The sequence below is a fragment of the Thermothelomyces thermophilus genome, chromosome 6 (assembly GCF_000226095.1).
Source record: "Thermothelomyces thermophilus ATCC 42464 chromosome 6, complete sequence".
Taxonomy (NCBI): Eukaryota; Fungi; Ascomycota; class Sordariomycetes; order Sordariales; family Chaetomiaceae; genus Thermothelomyces; species Thermothelomyces thermophilus.
In genome coordinates, this window is record NC_016477.1 from 2,612,617 (window position 1) to 2,633,184 (window position 20,568).

The window sequence follows — 20,568 nt, forward strand, 5'->3', positions numbered from 1 at the left end:
TCATATGATAGCTTCTAACGTATAAAGCTTCGCGCTGGTCGCCGACGACCTCTCGAGTCTTCCCTGCCGGTAAAGGCAACTCCGCCAGTGACCCTCCACAGTGAAGCGGAACGCGTTCTTCTCCACTAGCAGATGAGTCATGGGAGGTGCGTCTCACGATGACCCGCGGACCCGTCTTCTACGTGTTGGCTAGACTATCAATTTCAGATGGATGAGCTTGTCTTCTACGTGTTGGCTAGACTATCAATTTCAGATGGATGAGCTTAGCTGGCAGTCGCTAATTTGTTTCTTCATGCTCGCGTACATTCGATGTATACGGCGTACAGAGGAATAATAACTGCACATGACCGTTACTTTGGGGCAAGGTACTTTTGGTGGGGCAGTGGACGCGATCAAATGGGAAGCGGGGTCATCCACATCCAAAAACCAGAGCTCAGTGCTCGAGTCGAACCTTTGCCCTCCTCCCACTCTAGCTGACTCAGCAGTGGCCCACTGATGGGTTTTTTCGTGGTTCCTTCGCACCCCGCTTGGCTAACTGCGTTTCTTTTCAAAATTCGCACCCCACCAACAGACGGGCGTTCGACAATTTCGTCACCAGTATCACAATACAGGGCCCTTTTCTCGCCAATCACACAATATCCCCTTGTACATCGGCATCAGGGGATTCGCTTCCTGGGGTACAGCCGTTGTTGGGGATCGCGATCAATTTTATAACAGCCCCAGGCGAGCTCCGGGCGGAGCACCTTCGGCGGGCGCTTGGTGGGGGACGAGCCCAGCTTCCGGTCATTGCCTGGCCCCATCGCTCATCTTTACCCGTCTTTTGCTTCATCACGACTTTCCATGAAATAAATTCCCAGGAGACGACCGAGAACGAGAGCCCCTGTTGCGAATATCATATCTGGGCCCGGAACTCACAATGTCTTCAGCACCCACCATCAGAGCCGGCGGACCCCCCGGCAAGGCCAAACCCAAGCGGAAGCCAAACTCGGTCCGCCGGATCATGGAACAGGAGCAGCGTGTCCGGGAGAAGTCTGTAGCGTTGGCCTCGTCCGCGGGCGCCCCGGCTGCGAAGCCAGCAACATCTGGCGCGGTGTGCAACAATCCGGAGTGCGACAAGTCAGACGTCCGTGACGGAGCCTGCCAGAACTGCGGCCGCGTGGTGTGGGAAAGCAACATTGTCGCCGAAGTCACGTTTGGCGAGAGCGCCAACGGTGCTGCTGTGGTGCACGGTAGCTATCTCGCAGCAGACCAAGGCTCAGTCCGGCCGACCGCGCCTGGTTTAGCTTTCCGCCGTGTTGCCGGCGCAGGCGCGAGCGAGGCCCGCGAGCGGAGTCTCAGGGAGGCCAGGCAGCTCATGAACCAGTTCGCGCACCAGCTGCAAATCGCACCCCACGTCGCCGAGAAAGCATTCCAAGTGTACAAGTTTGCTTCCAACAGCAACTTCATCCAAGGCCGTCGGAAGAATACCGTGGCGGCCGTCTGTATTTATGCAGTATGCCGGAAGGAAGACAACAACAAGGTCATGCTGATCGACTTGGCCGACATCATCAAGACCGACGTCTTCCTGCTCGGCCGCAGCTACAAGGACTTGCTCAATGCCCTGCCCGACATGAAGGACGGCACCAAACCCATCATCATCGAGGACCTCATCTTTCGCTTCGCTAGCAAGCTCGAGTTCCTCCACGACACCAACAAGGTAGCCCTCTCCGCCATCCGCATCGCTCAGCGGATGCGCCACGACAACATCACCCATGGCCGTCGACCCGCCGGTATCTGTGGTGCCGCCTTGATCATGGCTGCACGAGCCCACAACTACCGCCGCACGGTCCGAGAGGTTGTCTACATTGCCAAGGTCACCATGGCCACCTTGCAGGAGCGCATGGAGGAGTTCGCCAATGTACCCTCGGCGCAAATGACGGTTCGGGATTTTCATGAAGCCAAGTCGCTTCCGGAGGCTTCGCATGACCCTCCGTTTGTCTACAAGCAGTCCAAGGAGTGGCAGGAAAAACACGGCAAAAGGTCGAAGAAGAGAAAAGCAGGCTCCATCAGCAGGGACAGCAGCCACCCAGTCACAGCACCGGAACAAGACAACCCTGAAAAACGCCAGAGAACAGAGGCAGCCCAGCCAGAGGTTGATTCCGTTCCGATTGACCCAGCACTCCGGGACCAGAGTGCGTCCTCTGCAGCCACTGAAACACCCGCTCCCGGGGTGGATGGAGATGGTTTCGCGGTCCCGTACCGGAGACCCACCCAGGAAGACCTTAGCATCGCCAACGCTGCGACGGCAGAGGTGGATGGGCAGCTCGAGAACCTGGCCAACGAGTTTGGCGATCCCGAGGACGAGGAGGGATCAGAGGAAGTGGACCCGAGCAGCGAGATAGCCATGGCTGCAGCTCAGGGTATCCAAATACCCGGCATGGAGAATATGAAGATCAAGCAGAGGGGGGCGGCCGGGAACGGGGCCCGGACCGCAGCAGCCGGGGCCGGCAGAAGCAGAAAGAAGCCGACCTTGCCCATTGACGAGGAGTGGGAGCTGGATGAGAACAACCTTGAGAAGGAGGTGCAAGGACACCTTGAAGATCCCGCAATGATTGGCGCTTCTGCCCTTGTGCGGCAAGACATTGAGCAGCGGCGGGAGCAAGAGGAGAGGGCCCAAGCACGTCGGTCACTTCCTCCGCAGCCCGAGGCCCAAAGGGATAGCTCCGCCCCTCCTGAAAGGGCCGAGACGAACCAACAAACCGACTCTGCCCCCATCAACCCCTGGGTTACCCCTCGATCCAAAGTTTCGGACGATCCGATTGTCCACGAGGACGAGTTCAAGGACGATCCGGAGGTCATGTTCTGCAAGCTCCCCGAGAAGGACGTGCTGCTCAAGGAGATGATCTGGGCGAACCACAACAAGGACTACATGCGCAAAGTGCAGCAGAAGATTTTTGAGGCCAAGGTGTCGCAGAACAACCCGCCCAAGCCGAAGCGCAGCAGAGCCCGGAAGCCGCGGATCGGGGAAGGCCAGGCGACGCCCGCCGGGTCTGCCACCGAGGCGGCGCAGAACATGCTACGGACGCGGGCCATCAGCACCAAGCTCGACTACTCGCGCATGGGCAACCTCTTTGAGTTCTCCAAGTCGGGGCCCGGCAGCACCTACGGCGGCGCCAGCTCCGTCGGCAGCCGCAGCGCGCTACCTAGCAGCGCTGGGAGCGACGCCGGCAGCGACGCCACCGGGGATGACGGTGCCCGAGCTACGACGCCGGCCACGACCGCGCCCACGGATCCGGCCACTGCGCGTGAGAGGGTTGCCAAGGCGCTCGCCCCTCCCGAGGAAGACGAGCAGGAGCAGGAGGAGGAGGAGGAGGAGGAAGAAGAAGAAGAAGCTGGTGGATTCGATGAAGAAGAGGCCTTCCAAGATGATAACTACGGCGAGGAGGACTTTGACCCATTCGGGGATCACAATGGCGAAGAGGATTATGAGGAATGAAGAGAACATGGGGACCGCCATTTTGTAAGGTAATTACTGGGAATCTGGAGTTCATGGGCATACGGTTCTGGGATGGCTTGGGCTCTGTTCCGATACCCACTAACGTAAACATGTTGCATTCCATATTATATAGAGTGATGCTGTGGGCGACCATTAGAGGTGTCGTACGTGACGTCGCCTGGCGCATAACATAATTGAGGCTCTCGAACCAGAACGATGCTCTCGGGCCAATCGTTCCTGCTCGGGGTGAAGGTGCAAAGTGTGAATCCATTGCGGCCCTGCTCTGGTAGTGCCTTCCCATTTGCTGTGACGGAGTTCGTTCTACACTAATATTGACCAGGTGAGGAGAGAGGAACCCAGAAAACAAACCACCACACTATAAGGTAACTATATATAAAATCGCGTCTTTGCCATCACCAAAAAAACGAATTCGGGACGAAGTGGCTGCCGACCATGACTTCAGCGGGGGGACGCGAAACACTCAGACGTTCATTTCTCTGTTGGTGCGTGTCGGAAGCTGTGGAGCTTCCAAACGTATTAGCCACGCGTTTGCCACAGCTGTATAAGGCTGTTCAACGCACTAGGCAGTCCCTTTGTCTATAAATACCACTCTTTTTGTCTCCTTTGTAGATAGTTCAATAAGGCACTCTTTTCCTTCGTATAGCCACCCACTATAGACTGCTTTTAACGCTCCCAGAAGCTCATCACTACGTTCGGCAGTTATGAGCCTGGCGCCTTGACTGCTCCTCTGCTAACGTATCTTTAATATGAGTGGTAGCTTCTTCTATTACGAACTCTCTTACCCTGCTTTAATATACTTTCGATGATATATCTGTCTATTATATTCGAGATCCTAGTTAAGACTTCTACATGCCTTATAAGGCCTAGTTCCTAGAACTTATAGTATATCGAACTATAATTATGGGCTAAATTTGCTAGTATATAGAGATTTATTAACCTTAATAGTAATTATAAGCTAGATCTAGAAGTTCTATAGTATTTAACTTATAAGTAAGTTAGAGATAACCTTATCTTAGCTTTTTAAGAGTAACTTATAGAAGGATTATTGCCCTTAATATCTATAGATTGAATACCTTCTAATATAGCTATTATAGCTAAATTTATATATTTATAAGACTCCTTTTATAAAGATATTATATATACTATAGACATTAGTAAGTAGATAGGATAATTATAATATTAGCTAGTATATACTATAGATCTTAAACTCTATAAAGTTATAAAAGTATATAAGAAGAAGGATATTAACCTTATTAGAGGGATTATCTAGGTACTTTACTCTATACTTATACTATCTATTATAATACTTTATATAATAATCATAGTATAATATATAACTAGTCTTAATATAGCTAAGTATTTAGGAATTAATCCATAGTATTAGATTTATAACTTTAATATTACCTTCTAATAAGCTATCTAGTATAATATCCTAGAAGTATAAGGTATATAAGGACTTCATATCTTTCTTAATACTATTACTATATATATCTTACTAACCTAGGTAGCAAATAAAAAGATAGAAATCGAGCTTACTAATAATATAAGATAACTACTTCTAGAGCTTAGTACCTTTATTATAATAGCTAAGATTCTAATTAATAATAATATATAACCTAGAGTCTCTTAGAAGTATAGAATCTTCTTAATAACTTATATACTAATACTTTCTATAGCTTAGAAGAGCGGTAAAGGGAGAGGTAGAACCTTATATAGAGACTCTTATAGTAGTTAGCAATATAATACGAGATATCCTTATAAGTATCTGAGATATCTATAGGATCTAATAGACTATTATATATTTAAGTAAGCTATTTATAGTAATAAGTAACGCTTATACCTTTCTAATAAGGAGTATAAGAGGATTTGTTAGGAGCTTAACAAGTCAAAGTAGGCTAGACTAAAAGATTAATTTATTACTAAATAGGGGGAGTTATCCTATTTTAGGTAATTAGGGATAGGATACCCTAATTCCCTTAATATGTTAATTATTAGTCTTTAGCTACTTAGTAAGCTCTTGACTTACTATAGAGCGTTTAATATAGTCATTCTATAGCGTTATCCTCTTTTAGAAAGCACTTTACTAGACTTATACGGTATAACCTACTTAGTTAGTAATGAGAAGTTCCTTTTACCTAGGACATTTATTAAGGTAGAGGATCCTAAGTTTGTTAAAGTAGGTATAACGACCTTTCCTATTACTAGAAGGGGTACCTAGGTAATTAAGAATGTTCTAGATGGACTATATAGATCGTATACTAAGAGCCTAACGCTTAAGGATATTGTTATTATTAAAGGATTCTATATTAATATTGTCTTAGAAGCTCTATTACTTAAGGTAAGCGTTTAGTACTATAACTTAGACTACTTACTACGTTTCGGAACACTAGAAAATAACATTATACTTTATAAGTTAGAACGTAAGTATAATCTTACTTTCCTTAAATATAAGCTACTTTCTTACTACCTAAGCTTCCTGGACTATATCTTAATTAGTAAAGCAGGTATTATAAACGTTTATATATCCTTATAGAACGTATTTACTACGTATAGTAAAAGGTCCTAGACGTAAGTATTACCTACTATAAGAGAGGATACCGAGGATCTTTAGCATTTAAGAGCTAGTTACCTTGGACTAGAAGCGTTAAAAGCGCTTATTAATAATACTAGAAATATCTATATTAAGGGGATAGTATATATTAAGTATAAGAGCTATACTTATACTTATATAAGTAAGGTTATCTCTAGGAAAATACTACCTAAATAGAAATCTATATACCTGTTCTAGCAAATAGCCTAGGATTTATTTAACTATCCCAAAGCGATTAATAGATCGCGATAGCTACTTATAATCATTAATAAGTATAGTAGGAAGCTCTTCTCTTTCCTCTTAATAATAAAGTTACTAGACTAGATTATAGGAGTTATCTAGAATTTTAAGAGCTTGGTAAGACATTAATATAGGCTTACTATCTATAAGATTAAGTAGGATAATAATATTATAACGATTAGTTTAGTAAGGCATATACTAATATATTACTAGACTTAGGCTATAGAAAGTAATATTAATCTTAAACTCTTACCTTTATATACTTATAAGCTTAACAAACTAGTAAAGTAAGTAAGGTAAGAACTAATCTTATACTTAATTAAGATACTTAATAGTACAAATCTCCTTATAAAGCTCTAGTTAGAAAGTATATAGGCAGTAATATACTTATATATAATAAGCCTAAGCTATACTTACTCGTTTAGAACTCCTAACAAAGTGCTTTATAGCTAGTTTAAATAGTATTTTCACTAACCAGGGAAAAAAGCTTCTCTTGCATCTTTGCGAAAACCCCACCAAAACACACGAAACTACCATCGCTGGAAAGCTCTCGAAAAACGCTATCCAACGGTACCACTTTCAACTACGCGCGAGCCGTTGCGGGTGTGCAACAGGCATCGCAGGCGTAGGAACCGGACCCGACCGCAAACCGACCGCACCTCGCGCGCCCGTCAAATTTTCACCGCACAGACCACCTAGCGCCCCTGAACGCGACGTCGACTTAAGGCCTAACGCTAAGCCACTAAGTAGGGAGGCCTATAGCTTCGAACCAATCAAAGGGGGGCCTATTACAGGCCCACCCTGCCTCGGATATCAAGGAGCTAAGGGGTCTCGTCGCGTAACTAGTCGACCTTATACCGAGCCCTAAATGGGGCAAGGCATAGGACCTCGCCGATAGGCTCCTATAGGGCCTTACGACCACTATTATAGGCCCGGTTCCAAACCTATAGGAACTTGTGGCCGAAGAAGTTAAAAAGGGGCTTAAAGAAGCCCTCAAGGCTACCCCCCGCCCTACCTGGGCGCAGGTGGCCGTAGGGCCGCAACAGGGGGCAATAGGCCCCTAAGGAGGCCTACCGTCGGCTAGGGCAGTGCCGTTACGGGCCTCGTGGGAGGTCACGATACGGAACGCAGGCCTATAGGAGGACCTTAAAGCCCGGACCCCGGCCGAGATAGTCTAAGCAGTCAATAGAGCTTCTAGCCGCCAGGGAGCCGTTATAGCTAGGAAGCTCCTAAGCGGGGATGTAATAGTGGTCTTCAAGGATAAGGCCACTAAGGATTGGTATTTGGCTAATAAGCGATAGGTAGCTATAGCCTTCGGAGAGGAGGCTAGGGAGGTCGGTAGGGCCTATATAGTCCTAGCCAAAGGAGTCCGGAAGGAAGAGCTATAGGGGGTCAGCGAACAAGACTTTAAGGGGGCTATAGGCCTATACTCGATCGAAACGGTCAAGTTCCGGCTGCCAAAGAGCCCGCAGAGGAAATGGGCCATAGTACTCCTAGGCTTACGGGACCTCGAGGAGGCCCGGAAGGCCTATAACAAGGGTATAGTCTAGGATACCTAGGTACTAGACTATAAGCCTTACTAGGATGCTCTAGAGCCGAGGTAGTACTATAGGTGCTAGAGCTTCGGCTATACCTAGCAGTACTGCCAGCGGCTGGCCCGTTGTGGCCATTGCGGCGCAAAGGCCTACAGGGAGGGGGGGAAGACTAGGGAGGCCTAGTACCCTACCCACTCTAACTAACTCCCTTGCAGGTATACGGCCTATAAGGGCCCCTATATAGCCTAGTATAAGGGCTGCCTAAAGAAAGTCGAAGCCTAGGAGAAAGCTAGGGAGGCTTACTAATATAGACCCCGGACCTTCTAACTACTAGAGCAACCACACCAGAAGGTAGCCTTCGAGTTCAATAGCCAGCCAGAAGAAGACGACCACTACCAAACCGGGGCTAAACGCCCCTATAGGAGGCCTACCCTAGCCTAACGGGCAGCTAGGAGTGCCTTGTTTAATGCCCGACAGACCCGTATCTCCTTTCTACAGCCTAGAACCCCTTCCCTCTCGCAGCCGGCCAAGGGGGTAATGGCTATAGAGCCCACTACTACTACCGTACCTTCGTCCTCTGCCCCGGCCACCTTAAATGCAAATTAAGATCCTTTAGTAGAACACCTAAGGCAACAAACAGGCCCTCGAGGTCCTACTAGAGGAGGCTAAATACGACCTACTAGCCATCTAGGAGCCGTAGATCAACCAGTTTATAGGGTTAACATACTGCCCCCAGGCTTCGAAATACTACCTGGTTTACAAGCCTAAGGGCAAGGTAGCTATTCTAGTGGCCAAGCGCTTCCCGGTTAGCTAGTAGGACTACTCGGCAGAGGAGAACTAGTATAAGGTAACCTTTCCGGCCCTAGGAGAGAGGGGGTTCAAGCTCTGCTAGTCTATAATAATAAGGGGGAGCAGGCCCTCTTACAGGACCTGCTAGCCCTACCTCGGCCAACCTACCCCCTAGTTCTTATAGGTGACTTTAACCTCCACCACCCGGTCTAGGACCTATTTGACAGGCTTAGCCCGGAGGCCAGGGACCTCCTTAGCCTTGCGGACCAGTAGGACCTCGACCTACGTACGCCCTACAGCCAGGTCACCAGGGCCCCCTAGGGGGACTAGCGCGGCCGGCCTTCTACGATAGACCTATTCTAGGCCTCGGCCGGGCTAGAAGCGACCTATAGGGATATCGCGGAACGTGGGAAATCCGACCACTACCTACAGGCCCTAAATGTCTCCCTCTAGGGGACTAACGGGCCTATGCCGGCTAGTAAAGGGTAGGACTAGAAGAGCCTAGACGAGGAGGTCACGCGGGCCGAGGCGGCCTACCTCCCACTCCGGCTTAGTAGATAGGCATCGGCCCGGGCCGGGCCTGTCTTCCGGGGCCCGGAGGAGCTTCTACAGGCCTTCGACAGGCTTATAGAGGCCCTCAAAGAGATAGCTACGGTCTCGGCCCCGGCAAAGAAGGCTAGTATAGGTGGTAAACGAGCTTGGTAGTGGACGAAGAAGGTTCGAGAGGCCTGGAAGAGGGCCAAGGAGGCAGAGAAGGCCTACAGGGGCACTCTAAACCCCTATACGCAGGAAGCACTTCGGCAGGCCCTACGGGACTAGGCTAAGACTATTACGGCCGCGAAGACCAAGAGCTAGAGGGCTATATTACGGGAGGTAACCAACCGGCCAGACCTGTTATAGAGACTAGAGTAGTAGGCAAGGCTATAAAGCTACCTACTGGTCGACCCTCTAAAGCTCCCGGCCTTCGAAGGAGGGCTTACAACTTACTAATAGAAGGCTAAAGCACTGGCCGATAAGTTCTTTCCGAACCCGGAAGCAGACCTGTCAGATATTAACGACCTGGATCTAGACGACTACTAGGAGCCGAAGTTCGAAATAAGCTAAGGGGTTATAGTAGGCGAAGTCAGGGTAATACTAGCTAGAGCGGCCCTATGGAAGGCCTTAGGGGAGGACCTCCTCCCTATAGGCCTATTAAAGGCCTGTAGGCGGCCGCTCTACTAAATACTAGCTAAACTAGCCTCGGAGAGCCTACGGCTCGGCTGTTTCCTAGCCCGGTTTAAAAGGGCTAAGACAGTAGTCCTCTGTAAGCCTAGCAAACCCCTACAGGCCTACTTTACCCTAGGTGGCTACAGGCCTATAGTGCTCCTACCAATAGTAGGCAAGGTGCTAGAGGCTATAGTCGCCCGGAAGGTAACGGCCGTCATAGAGGCCTATAGGCTTCTACCGGCCGAATAGATAGGCAACCGGGAACACAGGTCTACAGAACTAGCTATCCGGCTTGTTACGGCTCAGGTTTAGGAGGCTTAGAGGTATAAGGCGGCTGCCTCCCTCCTATAGCTCGATATCTCAGGGGCTTTCGACACTGTCAACCATACCCGGCTACTAGCCACCTTACAGAGCCAGGGCTTCCTGAAGTGATTAGTAGTCTAGGTCAGGGAGTGGCTACGAGATAGGGTGGCTATCCTTTACTTCGATGGCCAGGAAATAGAGGATATAGCAGTAAGGGCTAGGGTCCTATAGGGGTTACCCCTCTCCCCTATATTGTTTATCCTCTATATAGCCTCCCTTTACTAGGCCATCTGCCAGGCCAGCCCCGCGGTTAGTTTGATAGGCTTCGCCGACGATACTAACCTCCTAGCCTTTAGGAGGGCCGAGGAGGCCTACAACGGCCAGCTACGGAGGGCCTAGAAGGCCTGCCTTCAGTAAGCGAGGACCCGGGGTATGGCTTTTACCCCGGAAAAGTGCGAGCTCATTCACTTTAACAGGGGCCGGAAATAGTAGTCACGACCGCTAGAGCTCCTACAGCCCGGAGGGGGTACTACCACTATAGCCCTGTCGAAGTCGGCCAGATTCCTCGGGGTCTGGCTAGACTAGAGGCTATAGTAGGGCCCCTACTACGTAAAGGTAGCTAAGAAGCTAGAAACCTAGAAGTTTGCCCTAACTAGGCTTGCTACGAAGACCTAGGGCCCTAGCTTCCTATAGGCCTGCAAGGTCTATACTAAGTGTATCCGTAATGCCCTAGCTTACGGGGCCTCGAACTTCCACAAGCCTACTAAGCCAGGGGGCAAGCCGGAAGGCCCCGCTAGGGAGCTATCGAAGGCCTAATATAGGGCCCTTCGAATGGTTACCAGGGCCTATAAGGCTACCCCTATCCGGTGCCTCGAAACGGAAGCCTAGGTGCCGCCCCTCGACCTCTACCTTAACAAGAGGCTAGTGTCACGGATAAGCACATGGGCGGCCTGGCAGGCTGCAGCTAGGACACGGGACATTCCGACAGCCAATCACTCGACGGACCAATTAGAAGATTATCACCGCCAAGACTAAGGTCTTCACTGGTGATAATAACATGTCACTATTAACAACGTAGAATCACGAAGTGAAAGGAGAAGTAGTACTAGTGATAACTATTAAAGAAGGACAGACCATTGTATATATATAGCTAGCTAGTCACTCGTTATAGTAGACTCTAGGAGTTCGCTAGTGGTAACAATCATAATCACAGTACTTATACTAAGTATTGCTAATTACTATAAGAGATAACTCTAAGTGTTGTTATAAACCCTTTAACTTTACCGAATCCCTTAGACGACCTGCCTACTTGTCCCACTTCACCTACCTCTGTCTGGACCCTTTTAGAAGAAGTCTGAGTTAGGTTCGTTACATGTTGTTACCACTCCCTTTGTTCTGTCATAGTTTAGAACGGAGGTGACTTTAACCTCGATATCGATATGGCTACTAACGTCACGGCCGAACAGCTGCTTGCTTAGCTTGGTTAACTCTAGCAGCAGATCTAGGAGTTGGATTAGAAAGACAAGGCTACTTAAGCTCGAATTAAGGAACTTGAGAACTACGAAAAGTACTTGTAGAAGTTAGTTAACAAGGCCTACGCCAAAATCGAGACACTTAAAGGCACTAAAGCGAAGTATATTAAGATCGAACTACCTGGCAAATACGGAGGAACTAAGGAGGATCTTGTAGGATTCTTAATAAACCTCTAATCCTACTTCTGGCTTAATAATAACAAGTTTCTAGACAACAAAGCCAAAGTCCTCTACGTAGCTATAAGACTAGAGGGCAAGGTACTTAGATGGTTCGAGCTTACGTAGAATAACTATCTCACTAAGGAAGACGAAGACGAACGAGACGCGTTTACGTAGGTAGTCTTCTGATCTTATGACCGTTTCGAAGAAGAGCTTCGGAAAGTTTTTAGCGACAAAGATAAGAAGATTTATATATAAGAAAGACTCGCTAATCTCCGATAGACTAAGTTAGCAGCCTCCTATACTATATAGTTTAGACAAGACATGCTTAAGTCTTAGCTTAATAATAAGGCGTTAATGTAATTGTTTTATAATGGCCTGAAGGAAAAGGTTAAGGACAAGCTATATAAGTATAATCGGCCTAAGACTCTAGATAAATATATCGTATAGGCTATTAAGATCGATAATCGACTCTATATATAAGAGTAGTAGAAACGAGGTCAAATGAACAAAACTATAGTTAAAGCCAATAACAAGAAAAAGCAAGCGTACGTTAATACCTTATATAAGACGTACCCCGGAGCTATAGATATAGATATAGCATAGAAGCAGGACTAGAAGAAGATAGCCAAAGACAAGTCCAATGTTACCTACTATAACTATAGAAAGAAAGGGCACTATAAGCAAGAATATCGGAGCCTAAAGAAAGAATAAAAACTAACCCCTAGAAAGGAAATTACGACTATCGACAAAACTACTAAGGACGTTATCGAAGTAGCGGCTACAAGCTATAAAGACAAGGGCAGTGACACGGATAGTCTCGGACACGATGGCAACGGAGAAGACGAACAAGCACCGTACTCCGAACTAGTCACTGTAGATCTAGAGACAGGTCTCGCCGAATAGGACATGGCAGGAGAATATACACCGCTAGTTTCGATTCTCCTAGCCTTGAGATAGTGGGGCTTTACGGTCACGTAGAGGCAGGATAGATCGTAGATAACCGATACCTAAGGAATTAAAAAACCCGGACCTAATGTTCTATTCCTCTAGGAACGAATCGAATAGTATCGTAACAAAGTTTTCTAGCTTAATATAGAACTATACGAATAGGATAGGTACTTAACTTGACTTGCCTAGTAGAGCGTTAAGATAAGGGACGAAATGAGGGAACTCTAACGTATTATAGAAACTATTAAAGGAGAATAGCCCGTAATATATAATAGGCCTGATAGCTATACCGAGTATCTTGATAGCTAGTAACTTAGTAACGATATACGAAACCCGGAATACTAGTTTATACACGTGAACCGCGGAAAAGATAAGCGTACGTGGGAAAGCTACTAGATGAAATACTCCTATATTAGCACTAGAGTACCTACAGTCTATATACAATGGGAAGGATTTAGGAAAGAATTCTAATACCTCCTAGGCAATGCTACACGACTATACCCTTGACACGAGGCATATACGCAAGTGCCCTGGTTCTAGTGTATGGTATACAAATGCCGATACTACTTCCGCAATAAATTCGAAAACAATCACTAGCCGACCTGACAAGGAAATAAGGACAGAAGCTTACGCCCTATGGAATAGGTCTATAATATAGGAAATAGAGCGGCCAAATTACTCTAGAAGATTGAAGCCTGTAATTTAGAAAGCATTATAATAGTTCTAAGACGAGCCTGGCCTAGGTACTATAGAACCGGACGAGATATATAAGACTTGTACTAGAGCAACGATTACCTCTATTACATAGAAGAAAAGAAATTGTAAATTTGGGAGCTTTAGACGAAGCTATAGCACGTACGATAGAAAGCGGAACAGACCTAATAGTAGGAAGCCGTAAGCACTTAATAGCTTATAGAAATAAGCACGATTAACAAAGCCGCTATTAGCCGAATAACCAAAGAGGTTAGCACTAACCTAGGAAACGGGTTAGGGCCCTTCAAGGGGCCTGGAAACCATTAACGCCCGCGTAGCGGCAAGTGGTAGCGCAGTATAGGAGGGACTAGCGCAAGAGACCACTATATCGAGACCTCCCGGTAGAAACATAGGAAATCGCCGCAATCTTTGGACGACGGCGGCAAGACAAGTAACTATAGATAATAGTATAATGGAAATAGCATAAAATGCTCGTATTAGTAGATAGTGGAACAGAGATAAACCTGATTTCGCTGACATTTGTAAATTAGCTATAGATACCCTAGAGAATGAAGTAGAAGTATAGCATAGTCAAAGGGCTATTTCTGACGTAATAGGTACGTAGGGAGACTAAACCGATCGACATCACTATAGCAGGGAAGACTATAGCAGTTGTATTTAGCATTATAGATATAGGTAACGACAAAGACATGATATTAGGGTTACTATAGTATAAAGATTACAACCCGGACATTAGCTAAAAGAATAGTAGCTACCTGTGACCCCGAACGGAGTCGTATTCGACTAGCAAGATAGGGAGTATACAAGGATTACAAGCAGACAATGCTTAAGGAAAGGCATATCTTACGGATCCACTATAAGAGACGGATAGTGGTAGGCAGACTACTACGGACTCTAGAAGAGGCAGCATAACGACATTAATATCGTGACAGGAGGAACGAGCTAAACTACTAATAGCTATTCTCTCCGTTAACGAATATAGAGTACTATAATTAGAGTAGTAGGTTAAGACAGGAGAAATCGCTAATATCGCTATAGACGGAACTAAGTTTATATACTACTAGAAAACCAAGAGACAAGACAAGACTAGGGAAGTACTAAAGGAATACGAAGGACACCTAGCATTCGAACCGAAACATCTAGAAGGACTACTAGAATACGGCCTATAGGATCACGAGATTAAGCTTAAAGAAGGAACACGACTAAAGTTCTTTAAGATTTACTATACGAGCTAGACATAGAACGAAGAACTTAAGCAATATTTAGAGGAGAACCTTCGAAGAGGATATATCTACCTGTCGATATCGCTAGTAGGCTACCTAATCCTATTTATGCCTAAGAAAGACAGAAAGCTACGGTTATATGTCAACTATCGGCAACTTAATAAACAGACCATGAAAAATCGATACCCGTTACCACTAATCTCATGGCTCTGAGATCAGTTAGTAGGAGCCTAATATTTTACGCGTCTTGACTTGCTATCGGCCTATAACTATATACAGATCAAAGAAGGCGACGAGTAGAAAACGGCCTTTAGGACACCCTATAGCTACTATAAGTACCTCGTCATGCCATTTAGACTTATAAACATGCTAGTAACATTCTAAGCCCTAATTAACCAAGCTATCTAACCCTTTCTCGACAAATTTACGGTATATTATCTCGATGATATACTTATCTTCTCTAAGACGATAGATAAACACTAGAAGTACGTGAAAGTAGTGCTAGACGCGCTATACGCGTATAAGCTATTAGTTAACAAGGAAAAGAGCGAATTCTATATTAGGAAGATAGTCTTTTTAGGATACGAAATATCCCTAGGACAAATCTAGATAGAACCTTTAAAGGTTAAAGCTATTAAGAATTAGCCCTGACCGATGTTAGTCACGGAAGTATAAAGCTTCATCGGATTTACAAACTTCTACCAAATGTTCATTAGGAACTTTGGAGCAATCGTACGACCTTTATACGAACTTACTAAAAAGAACGCTAAATTCCAATAGGAAGAGCGACATAAGCAAACATTTACGCAGATCTATAACGCCATTACTAAGGATCTAGTACTAGTACTACTAGACCCTAAGAAGCTATTCGAGGTAGAAACGGACGCTTCAGACTACGCTATCAGAGGATAATTAGGATAACGAGACAAACAAGGGAAGCTATATCCTATAGCCTTCTTTTTAAAGAAGCTTAATAGACTATGTCTTAATTATCTGATTTATAATAAGGAACTACTTACGATTGTCGAAGCTTTTAAGGAATGGCAACTATACCTTAGTAGTATGATTGAACCAGTATAAGTATATACAGATTATAAGAACCTGCGATACTTTACGACGACAAAGGAGCTTAACGGACGACAAATATAATAGGCAGAATTCCTTACAGAATTTAACTTTGAGATCCGCTATAAGAAGGGCAAAGAGAACGTACGAGCGGACATCTTAAGCCGACAAATAGATCACACGGAAGGATAAACGGGAATAATACTACCGTTGTTTAAGGAACGAATAGACGGAATGCTACATTACGAAACGTAGACACCTGTAGAAGATGATCTACTAGACTCGTTCCTAGAATGCTATACAATCTTTCGAGAAGAAAGGATTAACGAGGTATAGTATCAAGCAGTACCTAGACCACTAGTACCTAACGGAGTAGAAGAAAGAGATGGGAAACTCTAGTACTAAGGCAAAGCATATATCTATAATAAAGACTAATAGCTACGAATGATTCGAGAACTCTATAAGTCGAAACTTGGAGGACATAAAGGAGTTACGAAGACTGTCGTACAAGTTAAGAAATACTACGACTTTCTATAGTTAACGGTACGAGTTAAGGAAGTTGTATAGAACTACGATATCTGTAATCGGAGTAAAACGGTACGATATAAGCCGTACGGGCTACTTTAGCTACTACTAATAGCTGACAAACTATGGAGTTTAGTCATAATAGACTTTATTACAAAGCTGCCGGAATCTAAGGATATAGCTATAGGAGTGACCTACGATAGTATTCTTACTATAGTAGATTGCCTAACTAAGTAGGTATACTTCTTTCCTTATAAGGAGTCCTAGATAGCAGAACAGTTAGTAGACGTAATCTATTGGCAAGTTACATTAGTATATGCTTGGCTATAAGAATAGATCACCGACAGAGACACTAAGTTCGTATCGAAGTTCTGGCAAGCATTAATATAACGATTAGGCGTTAATAGCAAGCTATTAACGGCATATTACCTGTAGACCGACGGACAAATAGAGTAACTAAACCAAGTTATTAAATAGTACCTTCGCTTTTACGTTAACTACTAGCAAGACGACTAGGTTATACTATTACTAATAGTATAACTCGCTTACAATACAACGCCAACAGAAACGACCAAAGTTACACCGTTCTTTACAAACTACAGATATAAAGCAGACCTTAGGCAAGGACTAGAGGTCATAGTGCCGAGAGTAGTAGTCAAAGCGGAACAAATGTATATACTATATAAAAAGCTTAAAAAGGAACTCGAGTTTGTCAAAACTAGAATAAAGAACTACTACGACAAACATAGGCTCGAGGGACCTTGCCTAGAGAGGGGAGACAAAGTCTACCTAATCGTACGAAACTTACGAACTAAACGACTAAGCGCGAAGCTAGACTTTAAGAAGGTTAGACCCTTCGTTATCAAAGAACGAATTTCGACATCTAACTACCGATTATCGTTATTGTCATCTATGTGACTACAGACAGATGTTTTTCATATTTCACTTCTCGAACCAGTACTAAAGAACGCTAAGGTTATTATATATATCGAAGTAAAGGACAAAGAGGAAGAATAGGACATTAAAGAAATTCTAGATTTATGTATTATTAATAGGGAACTATAGTACCTAGTTAAATGGCTTGATTTCGGACTAAAAGACAACTTATAGGAACTAGTCAAGAATTTAAACTGCCCTAAGAAACTAGAATAGTTCTACCGGCAGAACCCGGATTGACTAAAGGAAAACCTGGGATAGAACCAAAGACGGCGCCCTAGTCGATAGTATCGATGGCATCATTAATCTGTGTCACAAATAAGCACATGGGCGGCCTAGCAGGCTGCAGCCAGGACGCGGGACATTCCGACAGCCAATCACTTGACGGACCAATCAGAAGATTATCACCGCCAAGACTAAGGTCTTCACTGGTGATAATAACATGTCACCGTCGACAACGCAGAATCACGAAGTGAAAGGAGAAGTGGTACTAGTGATAACTATTGAAGAAGGACAGACAATTGTGTATATATAGCTAGCTAGTCACTCGTTATGGTGGACTCTGGGAGTTCACCAGTGGTAACAATCACAATCACAGTACTTATACCAAGCATTGCTGATTACTGTGAGAGACAACTCTAAGTGTTGTTGTGAACCCTTTGGCTTCACCGAATCCCTCAGACGACCCGCCTGCTTGTCCCGCTCAATCCACCTCCGTCTGGACCCTTTCAGAAGAAGTCTGAGTTGGGTTCGTCACACGTTGTTACCACTCCCTTTGTTCTGTCATGGTTCAGAACGGAGGTGACTTCGACCTCGACATCGACATGGCTACCGACGTCACGGCCGAACAGCTGCTCACTTAGCTTGGTCAACTCCAGCAGCGGGTTTAGGAGTTGGACTAGAGAGACAAGGCTGCTCAAGCTCGAATCAAGGAACTTGAGAACCGCGAAAAGTACTCGCAGAAGTTGGTCAACGAGGCCTACGCCAAAATCGAGGCACTTAAGGGCGCCAAAGCGAAGCATATCAAGATCGAACCACCTGGTAAATACAGAGGAACCAAGGAGGATCTCGCAGGATTCCTAACAAACCTCCGATCCTACTTCCGGCTTAATGACGACAAGTTTCCGGATGACAAAGCCAAAGTCCTCTACGCAGCCACGAGACTAGAGGGCAAGGCACTTAGATGGTTCGAGCCTACGTGGAACGACTATCTCACCAAGGAAGATGAAGACGACCGAGACGCGTTCACGCAGGCAGTCTTTCGGTCCTACGACCGTTTCGAAGAAGAGCTTCGGAAGGTTTTTGGCGACAAAGACGAGAAGATTCATGCGCAAGAAAGACTCGCCAATCTCCGACAGACCAAGTCAGCAGCCTCCTATGCCGCACAATTTAGACAGGATATGCTCAAGTCTTAGCTTAACGACAAGGCGTTGATGCAATTGTTCTATAACGGCTTGAAGGAAAAGGTCAAGGACAAGCTGTATAAGTACGATCGGCCTAAGACTCTGGATGAATACATCGTATAGGCCATCAGAATCGATGATCGACTCTACGCACGAGAGTAGTAGAAACGAGGTCGAATGAACGGAACCACGGTTAAGGCCAACGACAAGAAAAAGCGAGCGTACGTCAGTACTTCGTACGGGACGCACCCCGGAGCCATGGATGTGGACGCAGCGCAGAAGCAGGACCAGAAGAAGACGACCAAAGACAAGTCCAATGTTACCTACTACAACTGCGGAAAGAAAGGGCACTACAAGCGAGAATGCCGAAGCCCGAAGAAAGGATGGAAACCAACCCCGGGAAAGGAAATTGCGGCCATCGACGAAACCACCAAGGACGTCATCGAAGTAGCGGCCACGAGCTACGAAGACAAGGGCAGTGACACGGACAGTCTCGGACACGACGGCAACGGTGAAGACGAATAAGCACCGAACTCCGAACTGGTCACTATGGATCTAGAGACAGGTCTTGCCGAATAGGACATAGTAGGAGAATATGTACCGCTAGCTTCGATTCTCCTGGCCTTAGGATAGTGGGGTTTCACGGTCACGCAGAGGCGGGATGGATCGTAGACAACCGACACCCAAGGAATCGAAAGACCTGGACCCGATGCTCTATTCCTCCAGGAACGAATCGAATGGTACCGTAACGAAGTTTTCCGACTCAACACGGAACTGCGTAAATGGGATGAACGCTTGACTCGACTTGCCTAGCAGAGCGATGAGATGAAGGACGAAATGAGGGAACTCCGACGTATCGTGGAAACCATCAAAGGAGAATAGCCTGTGACATATGATGGGCCCGATAGCTACACCGAGCATCTTGACGGCTAGCAACTTAGTAACGACGTGTGGAACCTAGAATACCAGTTTATGCGAGCGAACCGCGGAAAAGACGAACGTACGTGGGAAAGCTACTGGAAGAAATACTCCTACCTTAGCATTGGAGTACCTACGGTCTACGTACAATGGGAAGGATTCGGGAAAGAATTCCAATACCTTCTAGGCGACGCCACGCGACTGTACCCGCGACACGAGGCACATGTATAAGTGCCCTGGTTCCAGTGTGTGGCACACGAATGCCGATATCACTTCCGCGACAAATTCGAAAACAATCACTGGCCGACTCGACAGGAAAACAGGGACGGAGACTTGTGCCCTGTGGAATGGGTCTACGATGCAGGAAACAGAGCGGCCGAATTGCTCTGGAAGATCGAAACTCGCAATCTAGAAGGCATCACGGTAGTTCCAAAACGAGTCTGGCCTAGGCACTGCGGAACCGGACGAGACACATGGGACTCGTGCTGGAGCAATGATTGCCTCTATCACGCGGACGAAAAGAAATTGCGAATTCGGGAGCTTTAGACGAAGCTATGGCACGCACGACGGAAAGCAGAACGGACCTAATGGTGGGAAGCCGCAAGCACTCAATGGCTCACGGAAATGAGCACGATCAACGAAGCCGCTATTAGCCGAACAACCGAAGAGGTCAGTACTGACCTGGGAAACGGGTCAGGGCCCTTCGAGGGGCCCGGAAACCATTAACGCCTGCGTAGCGGCGAGTGGTAGCGCAGTACAGGAGGAACTGGCGTAAGAGACCACTATATCGAGACCTCCCGGCAGGAACATAGGAAATCGCCGCAATCTTTGGACGACGGCGGCAAGACAAGCGATTGTGGATAATAGCACAGTGGAAACAGCACGAAATGCTCATACTAGTGGATAGTGGAGCAGAGATAAACCTGATTTCGCTGACGCTTGTGAATCAGCTGCGGATACCCTGGAGAATGAAGCGGAAGCAT

At 46.3% G+C, this 20,568-nt stretch overlaps 2 protein-coding genes across 2 annotated transcripts; both read left to right on the forward strand.

The window, feature by feature from the left end:
• The first annotated feature begins 562 nt into the window (after window positions 1-562).
• Window positions 563-3,732, forward strand: MYCTH_2310743 (uncharacterized protein). Its single transcript, XM_003666161.1, has one exon. It carries the CDS (start codon window positions 917-919, stop codon window positions 3,473-3,475), a length of 2,559 nt encoding a protein of 852 aa, XP_003666209.1. The 5' UTR covers window positions 563-916; the 3' UTR covers window positions 3,476-3,732.
• A 15,112-nt stretch (window positions 3,733-18,844) lies between these two features.
• MYCTH_2130105 (uncharacterized protein) lies at window positions 18,845-19,192 on the forward strand (the record flags this gene model as incomplete). The annotated part of the gene is made up of 1 exon (XM_003666162.1): window positions 18,845-19,192. One exon carries the CDS (start codon window positions 18,845-18,847, stop codon window positions 19,190-19,192), a length of 348 nt encoding a protein of 115 aa, XP_003666210.1.
• Between the last annotated feature and the right edge of the window lie 1,376 nt (window positions 19,193-20,568).

Bases quoted from the DNA above. Each gene is read 5' to 3' on its own strand.
- MYCTH_2310743 (XM_003666161.1), top strand. From the start codon at position 917: ATGTCTTCAGCACCCACCATCAGAGCCGGCGGACCCCCCGGCAAGGCC.